Source organism: Stigmatopora nigra, chromosome 15 (genome assembly GCF_051989575.1).
Source record: "Stigmatopora nigra isolate UIUO_SnigA chromosome 15, RoL_Snig_1.1, whole genome shotgun sequence".
NCBI classification, from domain to species: domain Eukaryota; kingdom Metazoa; phylum Chordata; class Actinopteri; order Syngnathiformes; family Syngnathidae; genus Stigmatopora; species Stigmatopora nigra.
This window is the reverse complement of record NC_135522.1, coordinates 6244415-6262435: the sequence shown is the minus strand read 5'-3', so window position 1 is coordinate 6262435 and position 18021 is coordinate 6244415. Positions and strand designations below refer to the sequence as shown.

The 18021-nt window shown below is 42.2% G+C and overlaps 5 protein-coding genes across 7 annotated transcripts; 2 read left to right on the top strand and 3 right to left on the bottom strand.

The window, feature by feature from the left end:
* Positions 1-5053, bottom strand: LOC144208164 (ADP-ribosylation factor-binding protein GGA3-like). Of its 3 annotated transcripts, XM_077733868.1 has the most exons (17): positions 4977-5053; positions 4601-4685; positions 4440-4515; positions 4256-4354; positions 3979-4102; positions 3808-3911; positions 3641-3721; positions 3080-3299; positions 2819-2929; positions 2219-2431; positions 2071-2153; positions 1766-1899; positions 1456-1673; positions 1218-1387; positions 815-925; positions 618-739; positions 1-354 (listed from the first exon to the last, which is right to left on the bottom strand). In XM_077733868.1, exons 1-16 carry the CDS (start codon positions 5014-5016, stop codon positions 629-631), a joined length of 1980 nt encoding a protein of 659 aa, XP_077589994.1. In that variant the 5' UTR covers positions 5017-5053; the 3' UTR covers positions 1-354; positions 618-628. The 3 variants fall into 3 exon arrangements, with proteins under 3 accessions (XP_077589994.1, XP_077589995.1, XP_077589996.1); XM_077733869.1 differs by lacking the exon at positions 618-739; XM_077733870.1 differs by having other exon boundaries at positions 1-739; positions 4977-5049.
* mrps7 (mitochondrial ribosomal protein S7) lies at positions 5046-6732 on the top strand. The gene is made up of 5 exons (XM_077733871.1): positions 5046-5311; positions 5419-5610; positions 5733-5796; positions 5889-6056; positions 6124-6732. Exons 1-5 carry the CDS (start codon positions 5268-5270, stop codon positions 6343-6345), a joined length of 690 nt encoding a protein of 229 aa, XP_077589997.1. The 5' UTR covers positions 5046-5267; the 3' UTR covers positions 6346-6732.
* On the bottom strand, positions 6615-8964 carry mif4gdb (MIF4G domain containing b). Its single transcript, XM_077733874.1, is given in 5 exon segments — positions 6615-7182; positions 7270-7411; positions 7678-7833; positions 7899-8008; positions 8254-8964. Coding segments are annotated over 5 exon segments (753 nt in total). The 5' UTR covers positions 8333-8964; the 3' UTR covers positions 6615-6916.
* Positions 8965-9301: 337 nt separating this feature from the next.
* On the bottom strand, positions 9302-13903 carry tbc1d17 (TBC1 domain family, member 17). The gene is made up of 17 exons (XM_077735157.1): positions 13744-13903; positions 12872-12967; positions 12725-12802; positions 12546-12657; positions 12215-12398; positions 12030-12141; positions 11800-11970; positions 11551-11676; positions 11363-11466; positions 11198-11292; positions 11002-11118; positions 10739-10839; positions 10572-10671; positions 10404-10501; positions 10095-10211; positions 9940-10026; positions 9302-9867 (listed from the first exon to the last, which is right to left on the bottom strand). Exons 1-17 carry the CDS (start codon positions 13789-13791, stop codon positions 9706-9708), a joined length of 1908 nt encoding a protein of 635 aa, XP_077591283.1. The 5' UTR covers positions 13792-13903; the 3' UTR covers positions 9302-9705.
* Positions 13904-14390: 487 nt separating this feature from the next.
* On the top strand, positions 14391-17856 carry akt1s1 (AKT1 substrate 1 (proline-rich)). The gene is made up of 6 exons (XM_077735363.1): positions 14391-14713; positions 15464-16085; positions 16159-16417; positions 16893-16976; positions 17050-17222; positions 17337-17856. The coding sequence occupies exons 2-6, from the start codon at positions 15705-15707 to the stop codon at positions 17472-17474; spliced, it is 1035 nt and encodes a 344-aa protein (XP_077591489.1). The 5' UTR covers positions 14391-14713; positions 15464-15704; the 3' UTR covers positions 17475-17856.
* The last annotated feature ends 165 nt before the right edge of the window (positions 17857-18021 follow it).

Genomic DNA, 18021 nt, shown 5'->3' with positions numbered 1-18021 from the left:
TGCTTGTGCTTTCCATTCCTTTCATACACGTTTATTTCATGCAGCAAACAAGCTGGAATGTACAAATGTAAAACTCTAACATGTCACATTATTCACAGCCATACAATAGATTTCTGTACACGCAACACACACTTTTGTACATTTTGTATGCAAATACGACTTCATCGGAGGTGAACGGTTACATTATCTGACCTCTTTCAGTGTTGACGCTAAAACCAGTACAGTGAACCACTGCTGTAAAATGGGCGTGTATTTTAGACTTACCGGTAAATGGCAGTAAAGTAGATCTAGCATTTCAAAATGAAACCAATCCACTCTAACATGATTCCTTCATGCCAAACAAGCAGAGGTTCACTGTAAAATGCAAAAGGAGAGAGAAAGTTAAAGAAATACCAAATGGTGAAATGTCGAGAAGAACTACTACACTGAAGTTTGGCGCTCATTAAAAAGTAGAATCCTTCTAAAGGCAAAAATGGATATCGCTAGACATAACACCTTGTTCCGACTCAATAAATAAAATGCTAAAATGCTGAAAATACAACACCTCTAACTGATTCATTTCAGTTCCAATCTGAAAATGTACACTTAGTTTTAATGTTGTAAATCAGTCAGATCGCCATAAACGTGGCTATAGATGTCCCCAGGCCTCAGGCGGGGGAAACTGGTCCACTTCCCCCACCTCATTATGGAGAACATTCCCGAGCGTGAACGCCAGCTTGTAGCGCAGCCTCACTTTCTCCTGGAAAAAAAAGCAAACACTTTCTTCAAAACAGCATTGAGTATAACATTGGCGTGCACTAGTTACGTTACTCACCTTTGCCGGATTGGCCAGCAGCATGATCTGTGTGATGGAGGCCGGGGGCAGGATGGGGTTAAATGCAGCCAGTTCAGTTCCAGAGGGGGGCTGCAGCTTTACTTTCATTGACTGGAATGGGAGAAACAGGAAATGAATGCCAATAAAAAGACTTCCGGTTCTGGTTTCAGGCATGTTGATGAGGAACTGAATGAAAATAAGGTTGAAATAAGTCAATTAAAACAGTTAAGTACATTGAAATAATGTTCCAATAAAAACTGGAACATGTTGAAATAAATGTGAACAAAGAATTGTTCCAAATAAATTGAACTTTGTGAATTTGGAAATGTTGAAATGGCATGGAAACATAAAAATTGAATTGAATAAATCATAGATTTTGAAGGATGAAACGAGGTCACATCACCTTTGGTACAGCAGCTTGCAATACCACCCCTTGAACAGGGAGTGGTGCCGTATTAAGCATGGAGACCACCATGACCAAGACGTCAGGTCTGCCGGGGGGAGATTCCGAAGAAAAGTTGAGTAGAACCCGAACGCCATCCTTGTCGTAAGCGGTGACCGGCAGCACTTTGCCTGCGACGGGAAGGACCAATCAGAAGCCGGTAGACATGAATAGTATTATCAAGAGGGTCTCGTCTTACTGGGTTTGATGGCCTCCAGGGGGACGTGCACGTTGCTTAGGGACATCTGAGTGGCCGGGAGACCCGAGTGAGCGGGGGAAAGGGAGCTGAATAGTGGACTGCCCGGGACCGAGACCAGGTTTTGAGCCTTGGCTTGTGCCGGGCCAGGAGATCCGGGCAAGATGGCGGCGACGCAAGGTGAGCTTGAGACCGAAAAACTGCTTCCCATTGTCAGAGGACTAAAGTCACATGAGAATGAAATGAATTTCACTTTTTGGATTGCTGTTTATAAATAAATAGCCCATTCGAGCAGTTGTTTTCAGTAAAATACCTCTTGTGGTTCGAGAAACCCATCATAGCCAAGTCTTGTAGATTCTGGAGTGAGGTCACGGGAGCTTCCGATGGGGGCAAAAGTGGACCTGGACAAGCAGCAGCTCCAAGCAAATCTGTACTCAATCCAGAGGCCTGAAAACATCAGCACTTATTACTACTTTCCTTATTAAACTCATTGGCTGCCATTCACTCTGTGAAATAAACAAAAGCAAACCTAAAAATATATATATTGTTAAATTGACCACACTTTAATTTGAACCTTTTACAATGGAACATGTTGTATTGCTAGGAAAGTTCAAGTACCTGCAAGGAACTCCACTGATTGGACGCTTCATTCAGCTTTGGTTTGGATTGGTCATTCAGCAATGCGGGTTCATCGTTTAGTCCTGCGGCAAGAAAAAAAAAATGCCACTTTCATATCTCATGTTGAAAATGATGAATAAGTGAGTACCTAAAGAAAGCAGCTCGCTGTCTAGAAGCGAAAGCGCGTCAGAGGATTTATCGGGGAGAGGCTGACTGGGAGGCGGGGGCAAGGCTGGGAAGCAAGACCCCACCAAGATGTCGGATAGGTCGCCAGACAGCGGGACGGGGGCCGCTGGATGGGGAGGGCTCGGGGGGTCTGCGACCGCCAGGTCGATCAGTGTGTCTGTCGCTTGGAGTAAATCTGATGGACAAAAAAAAGTTGCTTGTCTATCTACAGAAAGGCTATCAAAAACATATTTTGAATCTAATCACCGATTATACCATTAAAATCTTTGGCACCTGTATATACGTATTTTTCGGACTATAAGTCGCATGTTGTGTCAGTAATACTCAAATGTGATTTGTGTTTTTTCCCCCTATTTCTAACCTGTATTTTTTAGTGGCTGTTGAAACTTATCCTCGGGTGCGATTTATAGTCCGTAAAATACGACAAACCCTGTTTTTTTTACTGTTAAGGGCTTAACATTTTAGGGTGTAACAAAAACTGTACTCTGAGAAATACTACATTATTAATATGATGGAAATATTATATGTTATGTCATGTGAGTGAATGAGTTCTTTGTCTAACCGCTTCGTCCACGAGACTCATGGCTGTCCCCGTTGACAGGCAAACCCTCCACTATGGACTTGTAGGAGTTGATGACTCTGGACAGCTCGTCGCTCGCCTGCAGGATATCGCCTGAGCGGAATGACGCAATAAATCCATTGTTGACAATCAATTGTGAGCACATCATGTGAAACAAATTGAGTTAAAATGGTGCAAAGCACACATTGTGTCAGTATCAACTCATTCTCGGGCAATTGGGCGAAGAGATACATATCCACAAACCTAAACTGGTATCATTGTCCTCTGCTTCAGTGGCCATTTTAAAAGCAGCCCTCCTGAGTTTATCGCAACGATCGTACAGTTCCTTCATAATTTCCTTGTCAGATTCCGAGGACACGTCTTTGTCGTAGTGGGAGAGCATTTCGGACAAGAGCCTGACGTTGATGTTCACCTCCTCCAGTGTGTTGTTGCGCTTGGATACTTTTTGTACTCGCACTTCGTCCTGGGGGAGGAAAGTTTTTAAAAGTTGGGACCAAAGTATGCAAAATATCGAACTTATTGGACATCAGTTTAGTCTCCAACACTATCCAAAAGGCATGACATTTAGCTATGATATTTCCTTTTTTACCGTAAAATCCATACAAATGCCTGTTTTGTGCAGCAAAAAAAAGCATACAGCAGCTTTTCTGACACAGGATCCCACAATGCATTACATGCAAAGAATACTACAGTACCTGCCTAGGTAATACAGTACCTATAGTAGTAATAACAAGATAATGCTTTCCATGGCACAATTGGTCATACACAAAAACAGACATGATCAATTTTAGTGAAGAGCCTCACCTCTTTTACCATATTTTTGATTAACCTGTTAGCCTCCTGGAGGTCTTCAGGGTTTTTGCTTCGGAGAAGCTCAGTGAGGAGCTGAGAAAACACAAAAAGCCATTTTGTTAGCACGTGATCAGTCCTCAATTCACATGTGTCGCAAATAAAGTACTGAAATTCCCAACCTTTCCCATGTCTTCATTGTCAAACACTGGATGTTTGGCCCGGGTGGGGGGAGAGGGAATCAATGTCCGGTCTAGCGGGAGCTCTGGATCTCTTGTTACCAACCCTGGAAAAAAAAATTGAAACAATAAATTGTGATAAAAAGAAAGGAGAATGAAACTTTTGACACCAACCTTGTCTTCTCAGTGTCTGGTAGGCTTCATTTATTTTAGACTCATTAGGGAAGGCCACTGTCCAACTGTAAAGCATTTCGACTATCTTGGTCTTCACCTTTTCAGGAGCACTGTCGCCCATGTACTAGAACTCGACAAAATGGGTTAGTCAGTATGCTCAACGCTATGGAACGAAAATGCATAATAATGTAATTATCATTGAAAGCAACGCAATATTTTTTCAGCAATTCTGCTTGTGACGTCATAGAAATGATGTAATCCATCTCATTAAACTCACCTTTGGAGACACAACTTTAATCAACTCATTTAAAAATCGGTATTTGCCAACTTCATTATGAAACCGCCTGCCGCAGTTCTTCATGCACGCCTCTAATACCTGGACACAAAATAAATGTATTCTGATCAATTAATATTTCTATAATGAACATTTTTTTCAACTTCTTTTAAAAAATATATCTTACAGTCAATGCCTGAAGAGCTTCCCATTCCTGTGGTGACTGGATTTTATGGACAAGCAGTGGTATTGCAATTTGGGGGCTTCAAGAGAAAATTGCAAATTACTATATTTAAAAAAATATTCAAAAGCAAAATAATACAGTCAAAACGTAAATGCCAAACAAACCCTTCTAATTCCTTGTTGACTTGATCACAAAAACCAATGATGTACTCCCAGTCCTCTTGTCTGTTTGTTGAATGAGTGGCTTTGTCTAACAGGGAAATTGATTAGTTCAGATATATCTGAATCGTTCATGTTGATTAACCATATTGAAAGTATTAAATATTAAATTTAAAAGCCATAACATTCCTTGTTCGCCATTCGAATGACAGAAATGCACACACCAGTTTTGCAAGTCTACGACCCTAAATTGGCACTGAAGTGGCGAAAATCAGCGCTGACAGTCATCGTAAGAAATCAATTTATAATCGCTTAAGACACGCTTTGGAAATTTTATGATTGCATGCGTCTATTAATTGATAAAATTGTAATAATCACTCACTGAGCCAGGATTCCAGCGACTCCTCTTCCTGGTACGCCATAGCAATCGAAACATCGTGGGATGTTACGAGCGCGTGAACGAGAATTGAGAATTAGTTTCATTCTCGTTAACGTGCCGTACAAATTATGAATAGTGTGTAATAATACAGTAATTATTTTTGATGAAGTTATTTATCTTGGGGGAAATGTATGCATTTATAAATATTATTTTCAAAGATGTTAGATTTCCATACGGCAAATACACGGGCTACTAAACTTCGTCTTGGGGACCTGGTGGAGTGACATTATCAACATGGCGACTTCCATTTCAGGACTTTTAAAACCTTGGACACCCAGGTAATGTTCAATTTTAAATCTATAACGATACCTATCATAACGATAACATTAATTTCATTTTAAAACCCATCATGAGTATTACAACTGGTAATGACTTGGGTTTGCAGGGTGTTGCAGATGCGATGGAGTCGATATAATCCGTACTACCTCGAGCCTGAGGTGAGGAGGGAGGCATATGACAAACCAGAGACGGAACTCTCCGATAAGGAGAAGGAAGAGCAGAACCTCAAGGCTCTCAGGCCCATCAAGGCGGCCGAAAGCAGCGTCACCAGCTCTATTTTCTATGACCCTGTCATCAGGTAACTCAGATTGTTCCTTCATAATCAATGTGCAATGCTTTAAACTCGTGAAAAGTAGCATGAAGTAAATTTAACTGTTCTAATGACAGAAATCAAAACTCATGTTGTTTTTTCCTTTCTAGTAAATTCATCAACATGATGATGAAGCATGGAAATAAGGTGTTGGCAAGAGAGATTATGACAGAGGTACAAACAGTTTATATGCTTATTTTCAATAATATGATCGTGATAGTGCTCCATTATATCAGTTCACCCCTTTTTATCTGCTCCTTTCCAAGACCCTGGTGCATATTAAAAGGAAACAAGTAGAGAAGTATCACAAAGCTCCTCAAGAAAAGAAGGATGAAATTGATTGCAACCCCTACTCCATCTTCCACCGGGCTTTAGAAAACTGCAAACCTGTCGTTGGTCTCACCAGCATTCAGAAAGGTGGAAAGCATTACCAGGTCAGTTTTGAAAACAATCCTCTCCAAATATTCAATTTGTAAAATTAATACCTTTCTGGTTGCTTAGGTACCTGTGCCGCTTAGTGACAACAGACGGCGCTTCCTCGTCATGAAGTGGATGATCACGGAGTGCAGAGAGAACAAGCACCGGCGCATGCACATGTATGAGAAACTGTCTCAGGAGCTGATGGCGGCTTCTGTTAAGGAAGGAAATGTCTTCAAGAAGAAGATTGAGTTGCACAAAATGGCTGAATCCAACAGAGCTTACGCACATTACCGATGGTGGTAGAAGTATGTGCTTCTTTTGGACTTAAAAAGGTGACCGTGGAGGTCAAGGAGTTGCAACATTAAATGAATAGGTCATCAGCTGAATGGGATGTTAAATACAAATTGACCAGTACTTAATTTACACAGTGCCATGTTGAATGCAATGTATAGTAAATATTTCAAAATTAGGCGATAGACGTCCAATCCATTTGAACTCCAAAGGCTTTCAGATGAATTGGACATCCATCACAGCCAATGGCAGCCACTGAAATAAATGTAATCATGTCAAAATGCCTTTTGAATCCAACATTTATTGGAACAAATAATACAAAAATAACACGTCATTCTCCTTCCTGCTCAAGAAGCCACACATGCAAATCTTGAATAATAAAATCTCTTAAAACTCCAAGCTCTATTTGTGTCTTTGAAAATCTTGTCATATCTAATCTTTAACTTATATTTCACAAAAAAAGGAATGCCTCTGAATATATAAAACTACAATAAATAAAAGAATAAATTCCTCTAGCAAGTTCTTCCGATCCAAAGATGAAAAATTGCTGGTGTATCCCCTTTCCTGGTGTTCTTTTGTCGTCTCAATCTGCGATTTCGCTGTAGTAGTACCTGTGCGCGGTGCCACTCAGCACCCAACCGCCCGCTCGGAACTCCAGGATCTCTAACAGCAGCAAACGGGCCATGGAGCTAAGACCTTCTTGTAGCAGAAAGCCATCACGCAGCAGATAGAAGAGCTCATCCATGCGCTGATTACTGGACTTCTCCAGCTGTTCCCCAATGCGGTGGAGCTGCAGCACCAGACAGTCCACCTGGATTGAAAAATACACCACGTAAAGTTAAAAAAAATCTGACCCAAAAAGGCTCCATCTAAATGTCTTTCTGCAACCATTCCCAGACCACAATAGATGTCCAAAATGGATTGGACATCTATCACCGTCAATGGCAGCCAGGGAGTTGAAGTTTTATGTCTATGCATTGCTCACCTCCTCTTCATTCAGTAGTGCATCGGGTTGCGCCAACCTCATTAGACAGTCGAACACAGGCTGGACCAAAGCCACCATGGGCGTGTTGTTTACCTGTGTATTCAAACCGGGAAAGTCCATCATTGGCTTTTTTGAGTGATCCACGATTTGAAAACAAACCTACACGTGTAGAAGCATCTTGTATGCACTGAATTAAAAATTCTGTAGATGTCGCTGTATATTGCTAACAGCTTTACTGTCTGGGTACATTGCTTGCTGACATGCTATATATTTTTATAGTGAAAGCGTTTGGTTTTAAACTCAAATTTTAGTATGCGCAAGGCGAACCAACGTTGCGATGAGTGCGTATGTGCCCGTACTTTGAGGTAATCATAGATGTTGCAGATGAAGGTGACGAAGCACACCCACTCCTGGAGGGAACGAGCTCGGGTCCCCTCGCGTTCCTTGAATTCCTGCTGAAGTCTGTTCAGCAAGTGCCTCCGAAACGCACTGCCGTTGTTCTGCTTGGCTTCTGCCTGGAAAATTTAGGACCAAGTTTTATTTCATCATGAATGGCATCCCTTTAACTCTACCAGCGCACCTGCACAATCGTGTAGCAGATGCGTCCTGCTTCTTTGCTGAACACTTGGTCCTTCATTGACTGATCCACAATGATGTTGGACACCCTATCCAGATTCACTGATGCTGGATCTGTAAGGCAAGCGGTTTGGGAGTCGAGCAGAAGCAGCATAATAAAATATATAATTGAATATTTTTATTGGGCCCTGATGAATTTGAATGTGTTTTAAGACAGTTAAAATAAGAGAAGCATGAAATAAGGCAAAGAACCCCAAAGTGTATATACAAAATATGACAAGCAAAGAGCCGCAGGCGGCTCGAGAGCCACGTGCTCGCCACACCTTTTTTAAGGAGTGTCATTCGTGTGATCATCTCACCTTTCAGGGCAGTTTTGAGCAACATTTGTGTTTCCAGGTCAAACGACTGGATCCTGTAGTCCTCGGGAGAATTTTCCATAGCAGTAAAAAATGAGGATTTTTGACGTGTTTTTCCAAGTCAACTCCACTGGTCCCCTACCCTAAACTATTTAGCGGAAAGAGTGAGACGACAATAGCTCCAAAATCCTGTGTTGTCATCAAGTTGGCTCCAGACTAATGAGAGCAAGGATTAACGTGAGCAAAATGTTCACATTCACATTGCAGTGCAGTCAATGAAAAAGTCACCAATAAAACAAAGCACACATTTTATCACGTAATAAATGTGTTACTAGTGGTCGCGAGTTGGAGTAAAAAATTGAAAGTATTTAATCTCAAATGTATAAATCGAACATGACAGAAGCTAGCTAGCTTGTTTTGTCGCGCTCAACAAGTCAGGGTGAAGTTTAACGGGTAAAAAAAACATTTGATAGTAACGTTATTTGAACGTCAGGTGTTATATTCCGCTACTTACATTGGAAAAATATAAAGCAAATCGCGGAGTAAACAGATAATTCTCCGTGTCTTTTCGCGTATGGGTAGGCGTATTACTTCGGTCGAAAGATGGGTGCATAGATGTTTTGTGTTGCTATAGATAGACTCGCATGATGCTCATTGGTGTCAAGTTCACGAAATTAATAGCAATAAAAACATTAAAATTTACCAATGTGAATACAACCATATTTTTCGAATGTTTTGTTAGTTTAACTCATTACGAAATGGAGAAGAAACCCCTGTCCCTAATGAACAATTGGACCGGTCCGTAGCACATGACTAGGCACCGAGACGTGACCTGAGAGCAAACAGAATGTTTTAAATACCAAAAAGATGCGTGCAAATTATGTTTGTATATGTATTTGGAGTGTTTTCTTGGTTTTCCTGGCCTAAAGGGTATTTTGAAACAATACAAATATAAAAAAGAAAAAAACATAACATTCCTTGTATTGGTAGGGTCCTTCTACCATTGACTCATACTATTACAATAGTCCAAGCTACTCAAAATGGGCAAGCGGTGCTTCATCATCCTTTTATTTTGGTATTAATGAGCGGATGGAAAGGTACAAAGTTTAAAAGATGACCAGGTTGCATAAGGCTATACACAAAAACAAAATCCTTCATTTCAATCCCTTTTGTTGAAGTCATTGGATACCATTGATGGCGATAGACGTCCAGCCTACTGAACTGGGAGGACGTCATTAGCCGCCGATGAGTAAAGAGGACGGTTAACTGTGAGGGTGAAAAACAAAGTGTAAAATGTAAAAAGAGCAGCATCAATGAAAAAGAGAAAGAGGTCAGCAAACACAGTGAGGCTTCAATAACGCCCCTGATGTGGATACTTAGTACTACAACCCCTTTTCAGTTATTAAACATAGCATCTTCGCTCATAAATATGATCATGTCAGTTAGTTGCTTTTTCTAGGGAGTGCCATCAGATGACGAAGAGCCAACTTTCGATTGCCCAGGCAGGTTTGGGGCGTCGCCGCTCTGAAAGTCAGGGCTGTCAGCCTCGGAAGAAGAAGAGGAGGAGCTGGATGGGACGTGAACGCCCAAAACCTCCTTCACTTTCTGGGGCAAATCCTAGAAAAAGTAAGGCCGCAAAATGAGAGAGTAGAATTAAAAAGCTCAACAAAGGGCATTTGTGGTTCTCACTTTGCACTGGAGAAGCTGTAGGTAGATAGCCTCTGCATCTTGCAGAGTGCTCTGAAGGTCCAACTTCATGGTCAGCTCATTAATATGCTGCGTGAGATGAAGTTGAGCGAGAGTGAAGGTGAGGATGCTGGTTTGGTATTGCGCTATTTACACACCTTGAGGATCGTGTTGAAGTCGTGGTCGGAGCCAATCAGCTCGCCTCGCTGTGACTGCAGGATAGAGCAAGCGATGATAAGGTGGAAGTTTGGGCATGGGAGACGAGTCCATAGAACCTGGAGAAAATTGTAGGGGGGGGGGGGGGGGCAGAATGTAGGAAAATTATTCCATTATTGACTTTGCAACATGTAATTTCATCTCATTATACTCATGTGATGTATAATGACAATAAAAGCATTCAATTCAATTAAATTTTGTGGATTATCATGAACCCACAAACACATTCTCCTGGCTTAAATGGCACTCACCTCCCACAAAATGAGGATGTCCTCAAAAGAAAACTCCCTCTTGAACCAAATAAGCAACCAACGGAAACAGAAGCAAAGCGATCCACTATCCTGGGAGTCTTATGGAATAGAAAAAATATATAAACAATAGCATCTTATCCCTCCGAATTCTAAACCAGTCAGACTTACCCAAAAAGTCACACAGCTCTGGGTCCAATGCTTTTAGCAGATAACTTAGCTGAAGGAGCTGCTGCTTCATGGCCTCCTGGGACTCCTCGAAGTTGTGATGCTGAGAAACAGATAACAAATAGGACACAGCAACTGGAGAGGATGCTGACGAGAAGAGTGATGCTCACCACCATCTCCATGAAGCCCGTCAGGCACCAGAAGGACTCCACTTCGTTTTGTGTGACGAAGAGCAGCGGAGATAGCAGGTCACTCATTCCCTGCACATACCCTGCACTCACAAAAAAACAAAAAAGACAGTATTACTAAGAATATAAACAAAATTAATCATCTGAAAATGATTACACAATTAAAATTAAAGCACAATTATCACCCTATACAATGACTTCAATATAGGCCCATAGAAGGTTAATTATATATTTTTTTCTCTCACCGAGATCAAAATTGTACATGCAGTGAGTCATGAGGACGTCATGAAGAAGCGTCAGGCCCGGGTTGTCATTTCCGGAGAAAAAGGTATTTTGGCGATCGGTCCTGTTCACATCTCGTTCTGCCGTCAAAAAGCGAAAAAAAAAGAAAACATGTTGACCTACTGATTGAATTGTTGGGATGTGGCCAAATCTACCCACCAATAAGATTGCGGTAGCCCCTGAGAAGTGAGTTCCTCATTTCCTGCTCTTCACTGACCGACTTCCATTGCACCTTCATGCGAAAGTACTCATCCCTGAAAACAAAGAAAAAAAATGCAACTCCAACTATGTCAGGTGACCTCTCCCAAGGCATAAAAACCCAACGTTTTGAGGCGCAAGATCTCCTCTCGTTGACTGTATGTGCTGTCCCACGGATAAAAACCTAGCAAGAACTTCCAAACTTCCTTTCTGAGTTCTGGCACGATACCCTGCAATAATACAAACAAACATCATGTTATTTATCTCCTTTTAAAACAGTATATTATTTCCTTGTGTTGAGAACTGTAGCCCACCCCGCGGAAAACCAGCTCTTTGACGCGCTGGGGGTCCTCGACGCGGCCCTCGGGGTCCAGAAAGATCTCCCACTGGTCCAGAGGTTGCCCCCTGCTGACCACTGGCTTGGGCCCCAGTTCTGCACCCTAGAGTCGAAATTGACGTCAATAAATGTCCAAGTTATTTTTTAAGGGAGATTCAACATTGCAACTCTAACAGCAAGAGAAAAGCAAGCTATTGATTAAAAAAAAAATAAAGTGTTTCCTTACGCAAGTGATTAGCTCAAAGCCAGGCTCCTCATCCAACAGCGGAGCCGAGCTAGGCTGCCGAGCATCCCGGGGGTGAAGCGGCGACTCGGGCGCCCGCAGGGCATCCCTGAAGAAATTGGTGACTTTTGAGAAGCCACCCAAGGTTGTCGCATAGGGATCGTGGATGAATCTCTGTGGAAAATGCAGTGATTCATTAATATGACTATCATGTCGTGGCGTTCGTGTCTTACCGACACCAGGTCGGAGCCCCCATCGTCAAAGAAGTGGAGCTTATCGGTGGACTGAGAAAGAGCGCCAGGGTTTTGTGGATATGACAGAAAAAGACGGCCATCCACTGGAGACCTGGAAAGAGAATAACGAAAAAAATGACTTTATTCTTTAGTGTGACATTCGAAGTTTGAGCTTCCCCGCTTACTGGGCCAGGACGATGTAGCGGCTCAAGGCATGTAGAAGCTCTTGGCTGCCCCCTCGGTGGAAATGCAAGGGGGGCAGTGGGTGACCCCCACGGCTGGTCAACACCAGGAAGTTACGGCCCAAGGAGAAACGGGTTCTGCGGAGGGAGTACAGCTCCGACAATGGCAGTGAGAATGACCACTGACCTGCAAAACAAACAAAAAAATCTAATTTTTAAAAATGTAGCTGATTTGCTGCCATTATTCCTGGAATTGATATGCACAGTTGCTATTTGTTTTCGCAATCTCAGCAAATATTTAGTATCAATAGATTTGTAATGTTTGATTTGGCACCTGATGCTTTAAGTGGGACGTGCTCTCGATCTTTCTTCACCGTGCTGATGACTGCCCAGTCCGGCTCATAGCCTGGGTCAAACTTGGTGTCTTCCTCGCCTCCTTCGCCATCCTAATTTAGAAAGAGAACCCTTAGCTCTTCAATCGTTTAATGTTGTCATTTTTTATACTCATCTCACTTTCTTTGAGTAAAGTACAGCTGGAGCATTGCGTCCCGCGTCTCCCAGAGGACTCCACTCTAAAGCTGGCACACCAGCCTAAGGGGAAAAAAAGGTAGTCAATAACTTAGCAATGAGTCATCCTGATAACAAGTTTGCTTTGCTCACCCGCTCCACAATGCGTATGAAACCCGGAATACTGGTGTCCACCGTGGTCTTCTTGGCATTTGTGTGCAGGTAGACACCCTCCTTCTCAAATATCAACTGAGAAAACAAAAATATAACATCAAGTAAGTGAACAACATGAACAGTGACTTATTTTTATGAATTATTATTCGTTGTGGCATTGCAACTGCATCACTTTATATATTTTAAATCTCTTCTACAAGTGTGTTATTGTTTTATATGGTTTAGACTTATTGCTTTTATTTTTTTTAATCAATTAATTAAAATACACTTTAATTACACTTTCTCAGTGACATAAGATAAGCAACTCTTTTTTTATTTGTATAAATGAAATAACCCTTGTTTGGTAGAAAACTTAGTGAAGTAGTACTAAATAATTGACAATGTGGAAAACCTGGTGCGTTAATTGAGCTACTATTCAATGATTAAATATCTTAAAAAAAGTAGACATTGTGAAGAAAAAATGTGTATTTCCTTTACTTATACATCATCGCACTCGATGGAAACTTATTTTTCGCTTAAACTAGGCTTAAAACACCAAGTGAGTGAAAGTTGAGTGTTTAGTCACGTGAGTACATCATATGATGCCTTGGCAGGTCTGACAAGTTACGTCACACCTCATACCTGACAAATTCGTCGTAAATGTTATAAAGATAGTTACTAATTGAAATTACTCGGTGTATATTTTCTTGCTCTTGACATAAACTGTACCTATATTCATTTCTTAATAGACACGAGCACGTGAAGCTAGGTAACACGTCAACGAACAAGAAACAACAGGCACCCACGGTCAATCAACATTTGCACTTTTAAACGTCCAGAACCGCAACATTTGATGAAAGTCGCGCCGTTACCTTATAATCGTCACCGTTCTGCTCCATTCTAGAATCACTCATCGCCATTTACTAAACAAAACTAAACGATTCTCTATCTTGCGCTGATTTTCCCAAAACAAATGTTACGTCACACTTCCTGTTTCAACGAAGCGCCCAACTCATGGCGTCATCATAATGCGCCTTTTTTGAGCATCGTTTATTAAACCTTCGTGACCTAAAATGTTATCGATCTAAACTAATCTTTCATGTTTTATCAAACACAGATATGGCTCGCAATTTAAATGTTAATGCCTGCCAGTTTTGATCTACATCTCCATTTATGATTTCAAATGAATATTCGCAAACCACAAAGGACTCGGTACTTTTAAATCACATGACACGGGAAAAGAAGGTTTATTAGTGCACGGAGAGGCGCTCAACATGGCACATTCATGCAACATTTCATGTCCCTCATAGCGCTCGAGATATTTGAAACTTTTAAAGTAAGTGACGTCAATGCAAAAAGTTGATTGGTCTGCGGGCATACAATACGGAAGCAATGGGAGAATCGTCCCGCCCCAAATCTGTCACGTGTACGCGATAGCATCCATAGACATGGCAGTAAACAGGTGACATCATAGCCGGAACAAGCTTTTTTTTCACGTTAAAAGCTCAGCATCACTAAAGTGACATTTAGGAATTTTGGGGGTTACATTTACATTTTAGAAGCTAATAACAGTTTAAAATACATAAAAAAAATCATGCATACTTAATCATTGCATTAAAGACAGTGAGCTATCACATGTATATGTGATGTGTTTAGAGCGCAATTCCTTTTATGTTTAAAGAATAAAGCAGGAAGCTACGACTTGTCTTCTCTAACTTTTTGCTGGTGACGAGCCTAGCTAGGGGAGAGGAACGTATGAAGAAGGCAGCGCACGTTTAACCAAGTAAAGTCAAGTTTAAGCCCGACGATTTGGTGGCAACTGGAAAGAAAGAAAGCAAACGGGTAGGCGAACATTTGACATGTATTTTTTCTCTTGCATGACACAGTTCTGTTGCACGAACGAGCCTGAAAAAGCGCTGAAGTGTGGCTTTCATCAAGAGGGTCTGCACACAAAAACAACAGCAAAGCTATTAAACAAGCAACGACAGCTGCAGCAGCCAACGGAAGCCTCGCTTTAAAGCATTTTAAAAGGGCCAACTAGCAACATAAATGAGGCCGTACCTTCAAAACTGTTTTTTTTGGGGGGCGATCCCAATACTATTTTCTGTCCAGTCGTTGTACTGACTATTGTGTTGTAACCTAACTATGAGTCAGATATTGTATCAGGTATTCTTATGCCCCGCCCCCCAAATATATAGGATTGATATTATAATTAACATCCATATGAAATGAGTTGGCTTTGCGGGGGCGGTCATCTGTCATGCTTGTTACCTTGACGACTAGTTATGACATCAGCGCCCTCAAAGATTTGATTGCATGTTTAGTTTTGGAAGCCCTGAGGATTATTTTGTAGTTGCTTGAAAGTTAACCCATGTTCTTTCCTCATGGGTTGCCATTGACTACGATATACATCAGATCAATTTTATTGACCAGTCAATGGCATTGAAACATGACCCTTCAGTATCAGTCCTTCCCTTTCAAATAACGTATTTCAACCTATATTTTAAACTGTGCAAAATCGGGAGGCTTGTTGCTTGACATTGTTTAAGTGTAGGTTAACAAGTGTATGACATTTTATTTTTATTTTTACAGATAACACCAGCAACTTGGTACCATCTATTCTCTCCCCTGGCTCCTTGTGTTTTATCAAACTACCCAGTCCGTGTATCATATCATTAAGTCACCCAGTGCCTCATTCCAAAAACTCTCCATTGACACTATTGCAAAAAAAAACTACTATACCAGCAACTAAGCAGTATTGCATTATAAGCTACGCCACTCATTAGAAAATTGGAAGAGAAAAAAAAACACACCCACACAAGCTAACACTATCATGGCCTCCATCATCAAGTTATCCGAACCGGAGATTGCTGACAACCATCGGGAGAGCTGGGTGGCGCTCTTGGCCGCCGCCGACACATACTGCCAAAAGTCGGGCTGCGAACTGGCCATCTTGACGGCGTGCAAAAAGTTCCGCTCGTCAGCATCACAGACGGACGCGGCCACAAAGAAGAAGTGGGAGAGCGGCGGTGGCGGTTTTCCTAGGGACTGCGAGTTCTCCTACAGTGTTTGGGGCCAAGGTTTCCTCGCCGAGTCGGCGCGTCGCTACGTGGACGACATAGGCGTGCTGCATTCCACCACGTTGTTGACGGCGCACCGACACACGCGCCAGGCCGCCGTCCGCCTGGCTGCGGGAGAAGAGGATCGCACGCAGGTGAGGAGGACGCTTTGAGGACGGATCGCTGATGATTCCTTTGAATTCATTTGCCGATGTGAATATTTTGCAGAAATCGACGAATCTGTCGGGCGGCGTGAGCCCCGATACGCGTCTATACTCGCAGAATTACCCGTCCATTTACAGCAGTTCAGGAGGGGCTCCGGTTCAGGGCGACGATGGCGAGCGCGACAAGGGCGCCGTCGAGCTCGCCCGGCAAGGTGGGAGGCGGTCGGATATCGCCGACCTGGAGGAAGAGTGTGAGGAAGACGAGGAGGATGAAGAGGAGGATGAGGAGGATGAGAAGCGAGCGTTCGGCAATGAGAGTGCAGGTGATGACTGCAGGTGTTTTGTGATTGGTGGAAATGGTTTAACTAGCGGTGTGTATTGCCTCATATCTGGTGATACAATTCAAAGGTCTCAGTTAGACTCCAATTAATCCTGATGCTACATTTTAAGATGATTATTGCAATTTTTTTGTTTATCACTGGAGAAAAATGATCCAAATGGAAATAAAAGTAAATTTACATACATTTATTTCTGAAGCCTCATTGAGCACTAATGTAAACAAACATGTTTTTGTTTTGTATGAGAACAACATATGGTCTTCAATTATAATATTTTCTCAGTTTTAATGCAAGTCAGCTTAATTTCAGAATTCTACTTATGAAAAATATATCTTAAAGAATGTATAGCATTCAATAATTAACATTTATTTAAAATAATGGCATGTCAAAACACTAGCTTTAGCCACCTATTGTTTATTTCCACCAACAATAACTTTCATGTTAACTGGGGCATTTTCAGGTGTTTTCTCCATGGACGAGGAATCGCTGATTCGCGACTGCGAGCCCTTCTTCGAGTCAGACGGCGAAGAAGAGAGCACAGACGGTGAGTCCATCCGTCCACCTGACTATCAAGGCCCGCGCGACCGCTCCACTCAAAACGCCATTCCCCCCTGCAGGCTCCTTAAGCGAAGAAGCGCCGCCGCCTGTACGCGGAATGGCCGTGGGTCACCACGGCGCGTCCCGACAAGCCCACGCTATGGCGCTGGCCCGTTCTCTGCCCGTCTCGGTGCCTGTGTGGGGGTGCAAGACGGGACGGGCGGCGCAGGGGGAGGGGAACAGCGGAGAACGGGTAATAACAACTCACCTTTGCACACTTTGAAACTCCTTTACTGTTGCTATGCAATTGAACCCAATTGGAATAATCATTGACAGCAAAAGTAACGCCAGTCTATCTTTTCCTTAGGTCGGCTGTGCCGACCTGGAGCATATCGCCGCCAGCATGAAGGCCCTGCTGGCCCCAGGGGCCACCGATGGGACGGAAATGTTCGGGGCCCTGCCTCGACCTCGGGTCAACACGGGCGACTTCTCTCTCAAGCACTGAGCGTGAGGAAAAAAAAGAAAATTGCACCTCCATTCATCGCTCGCTAATTCAAGGAGGTGACGCGACACTAAAAGAAAAACAACAAAAAAAACAACCAAATTGACTTTTGTAGGTTGAAATGTGAAAGCGCGTGTTGAAATTGTGGGCGCACCAGCAGCACCTCATCGTTCCTAACGTCCTAACGTACTTATTTGCCTCTTTGTACTTGACTCGTCGCCAACCGATGACTGACTCATCCAGTGATTGTACTTGAGATGTTTTTTGTTTAGTTTTTTTGAAGTGAAACAATGACTGAAAAAGTGACGGATGTCCGAGTGACGTTTGCCAGATGTTCTTCTTTTGTGCTTCAAATAAAAGAGAAACACAGTTTCAGGTTCATGAACATATTCCTGTTAATTAATATATGTAAATATGTACACACACAAAAGGAATTTGATAACATTTTTTTCTTGAAAAAGAGAAATAGACGTCTAAAGAAGTGCCCCCCTTGGACAAATAGAAAATATCATTACAAAAGAATGAGTTTTTTTTTAATGAATTCACTTTA

What these genes read in the sequence shown, in the direction of transcription:
- mrps7 (XM_077733871.1), top strand. Translation starts at nt 5,268, where the DNA reads ATGGCGACTTCCATTTCAGGACTTTTAAAACCTTGGACACCCAG. An exon ending in TTAAAACCTTGGACACCCAG is followed by an intron (nt 5,312 to 5,418) that starts GTAATGTTCAAT and finishes TTGGGTTTGCAG; the next exon opens with GGTGTTGCAGATGCGATGGA. An exon ending in AAGGTGGAAAGCATTACCAG is followed by an intron (nt 6,057 to 6,123) that starts GTCAGTTTTGAA and finishes CTGGTTGCTTAG; the next exon opens with GTACCTGTGCCGCTTAGTGA.
- akt1s1 (XM_077735363.1), top strand. Translation starts at nt 15,705, where the DNA reads ATGGCCTCCATCATCAAGTTATCCGAACCGGAGATTGCTGACAACCAT. An exon ending in GAGAAGAGGATCGCACGCAG is followed by an intron (nt 16,086 to 16,158) that starts GTGAGGAGGACG and finishes AATATTTTGCAG; the next exon opens with AAATCGACGAATCTGTCGGG. An exon ending in GTTCGGCAATGAGAGTGCAG is followed by an intron (nt 16,418 to 16,892) that starts GTGATGACTGCA and finishes GGGCATTTTCAG; the next exon opens with GTGTTTTCTCCATGGACGAG.
- tbc1d17 (XM_077735157.1), bottom strand. Translation starts at nt 13,791, where the DNA reads ATGGCGATGAGTGATTCTAGAATGGAGCAGAACGGTGACGATTATAAG. An exon ending in CGTCCCACTTAAAGCATCAG is followed by an intron (nt 12,399 to 12,545) that starts GTGCCAAATCAA and finishes TTTGTTTTGCAG; the next exon opens with GTCAGTGGTCATTCTCACTG. An exon ending in ACATCCTCATTTTGTGGGAG is followed by an intron (nt 10,212 to 10,403) that starts GTGAGTGCCATT and finishes AATTTTCTCCAG; the next exon opens with GTTCTATGGACTCGTCTCCC.
- LOC144208164 (XM_077733868.1), bottom strand. Translation starts at nt 5,016, where the DNA reads ATGGCGTACCAGGAAGAGGAGTCGCTGGAATCCTGGCTCA. An exon ending in TTAAAGTTGTGTCTCCAAAG is followed by an intron (nt 4,103 to 4,255) that starts GTGAGTTTAATG and finishes GTCGAGTTCTAG; the next exon opens with TACATGGGCGACAGTGCTCC. An exon ending in ATCAGTGGAGTTCCTTGCAG is followed by an intron (nt 1,900 to 2,070) that starts GTACTTGAACTT and finishes TGATGTTTTCAG; the next exon opens with GCCTCTGGATTGAGTACAGA.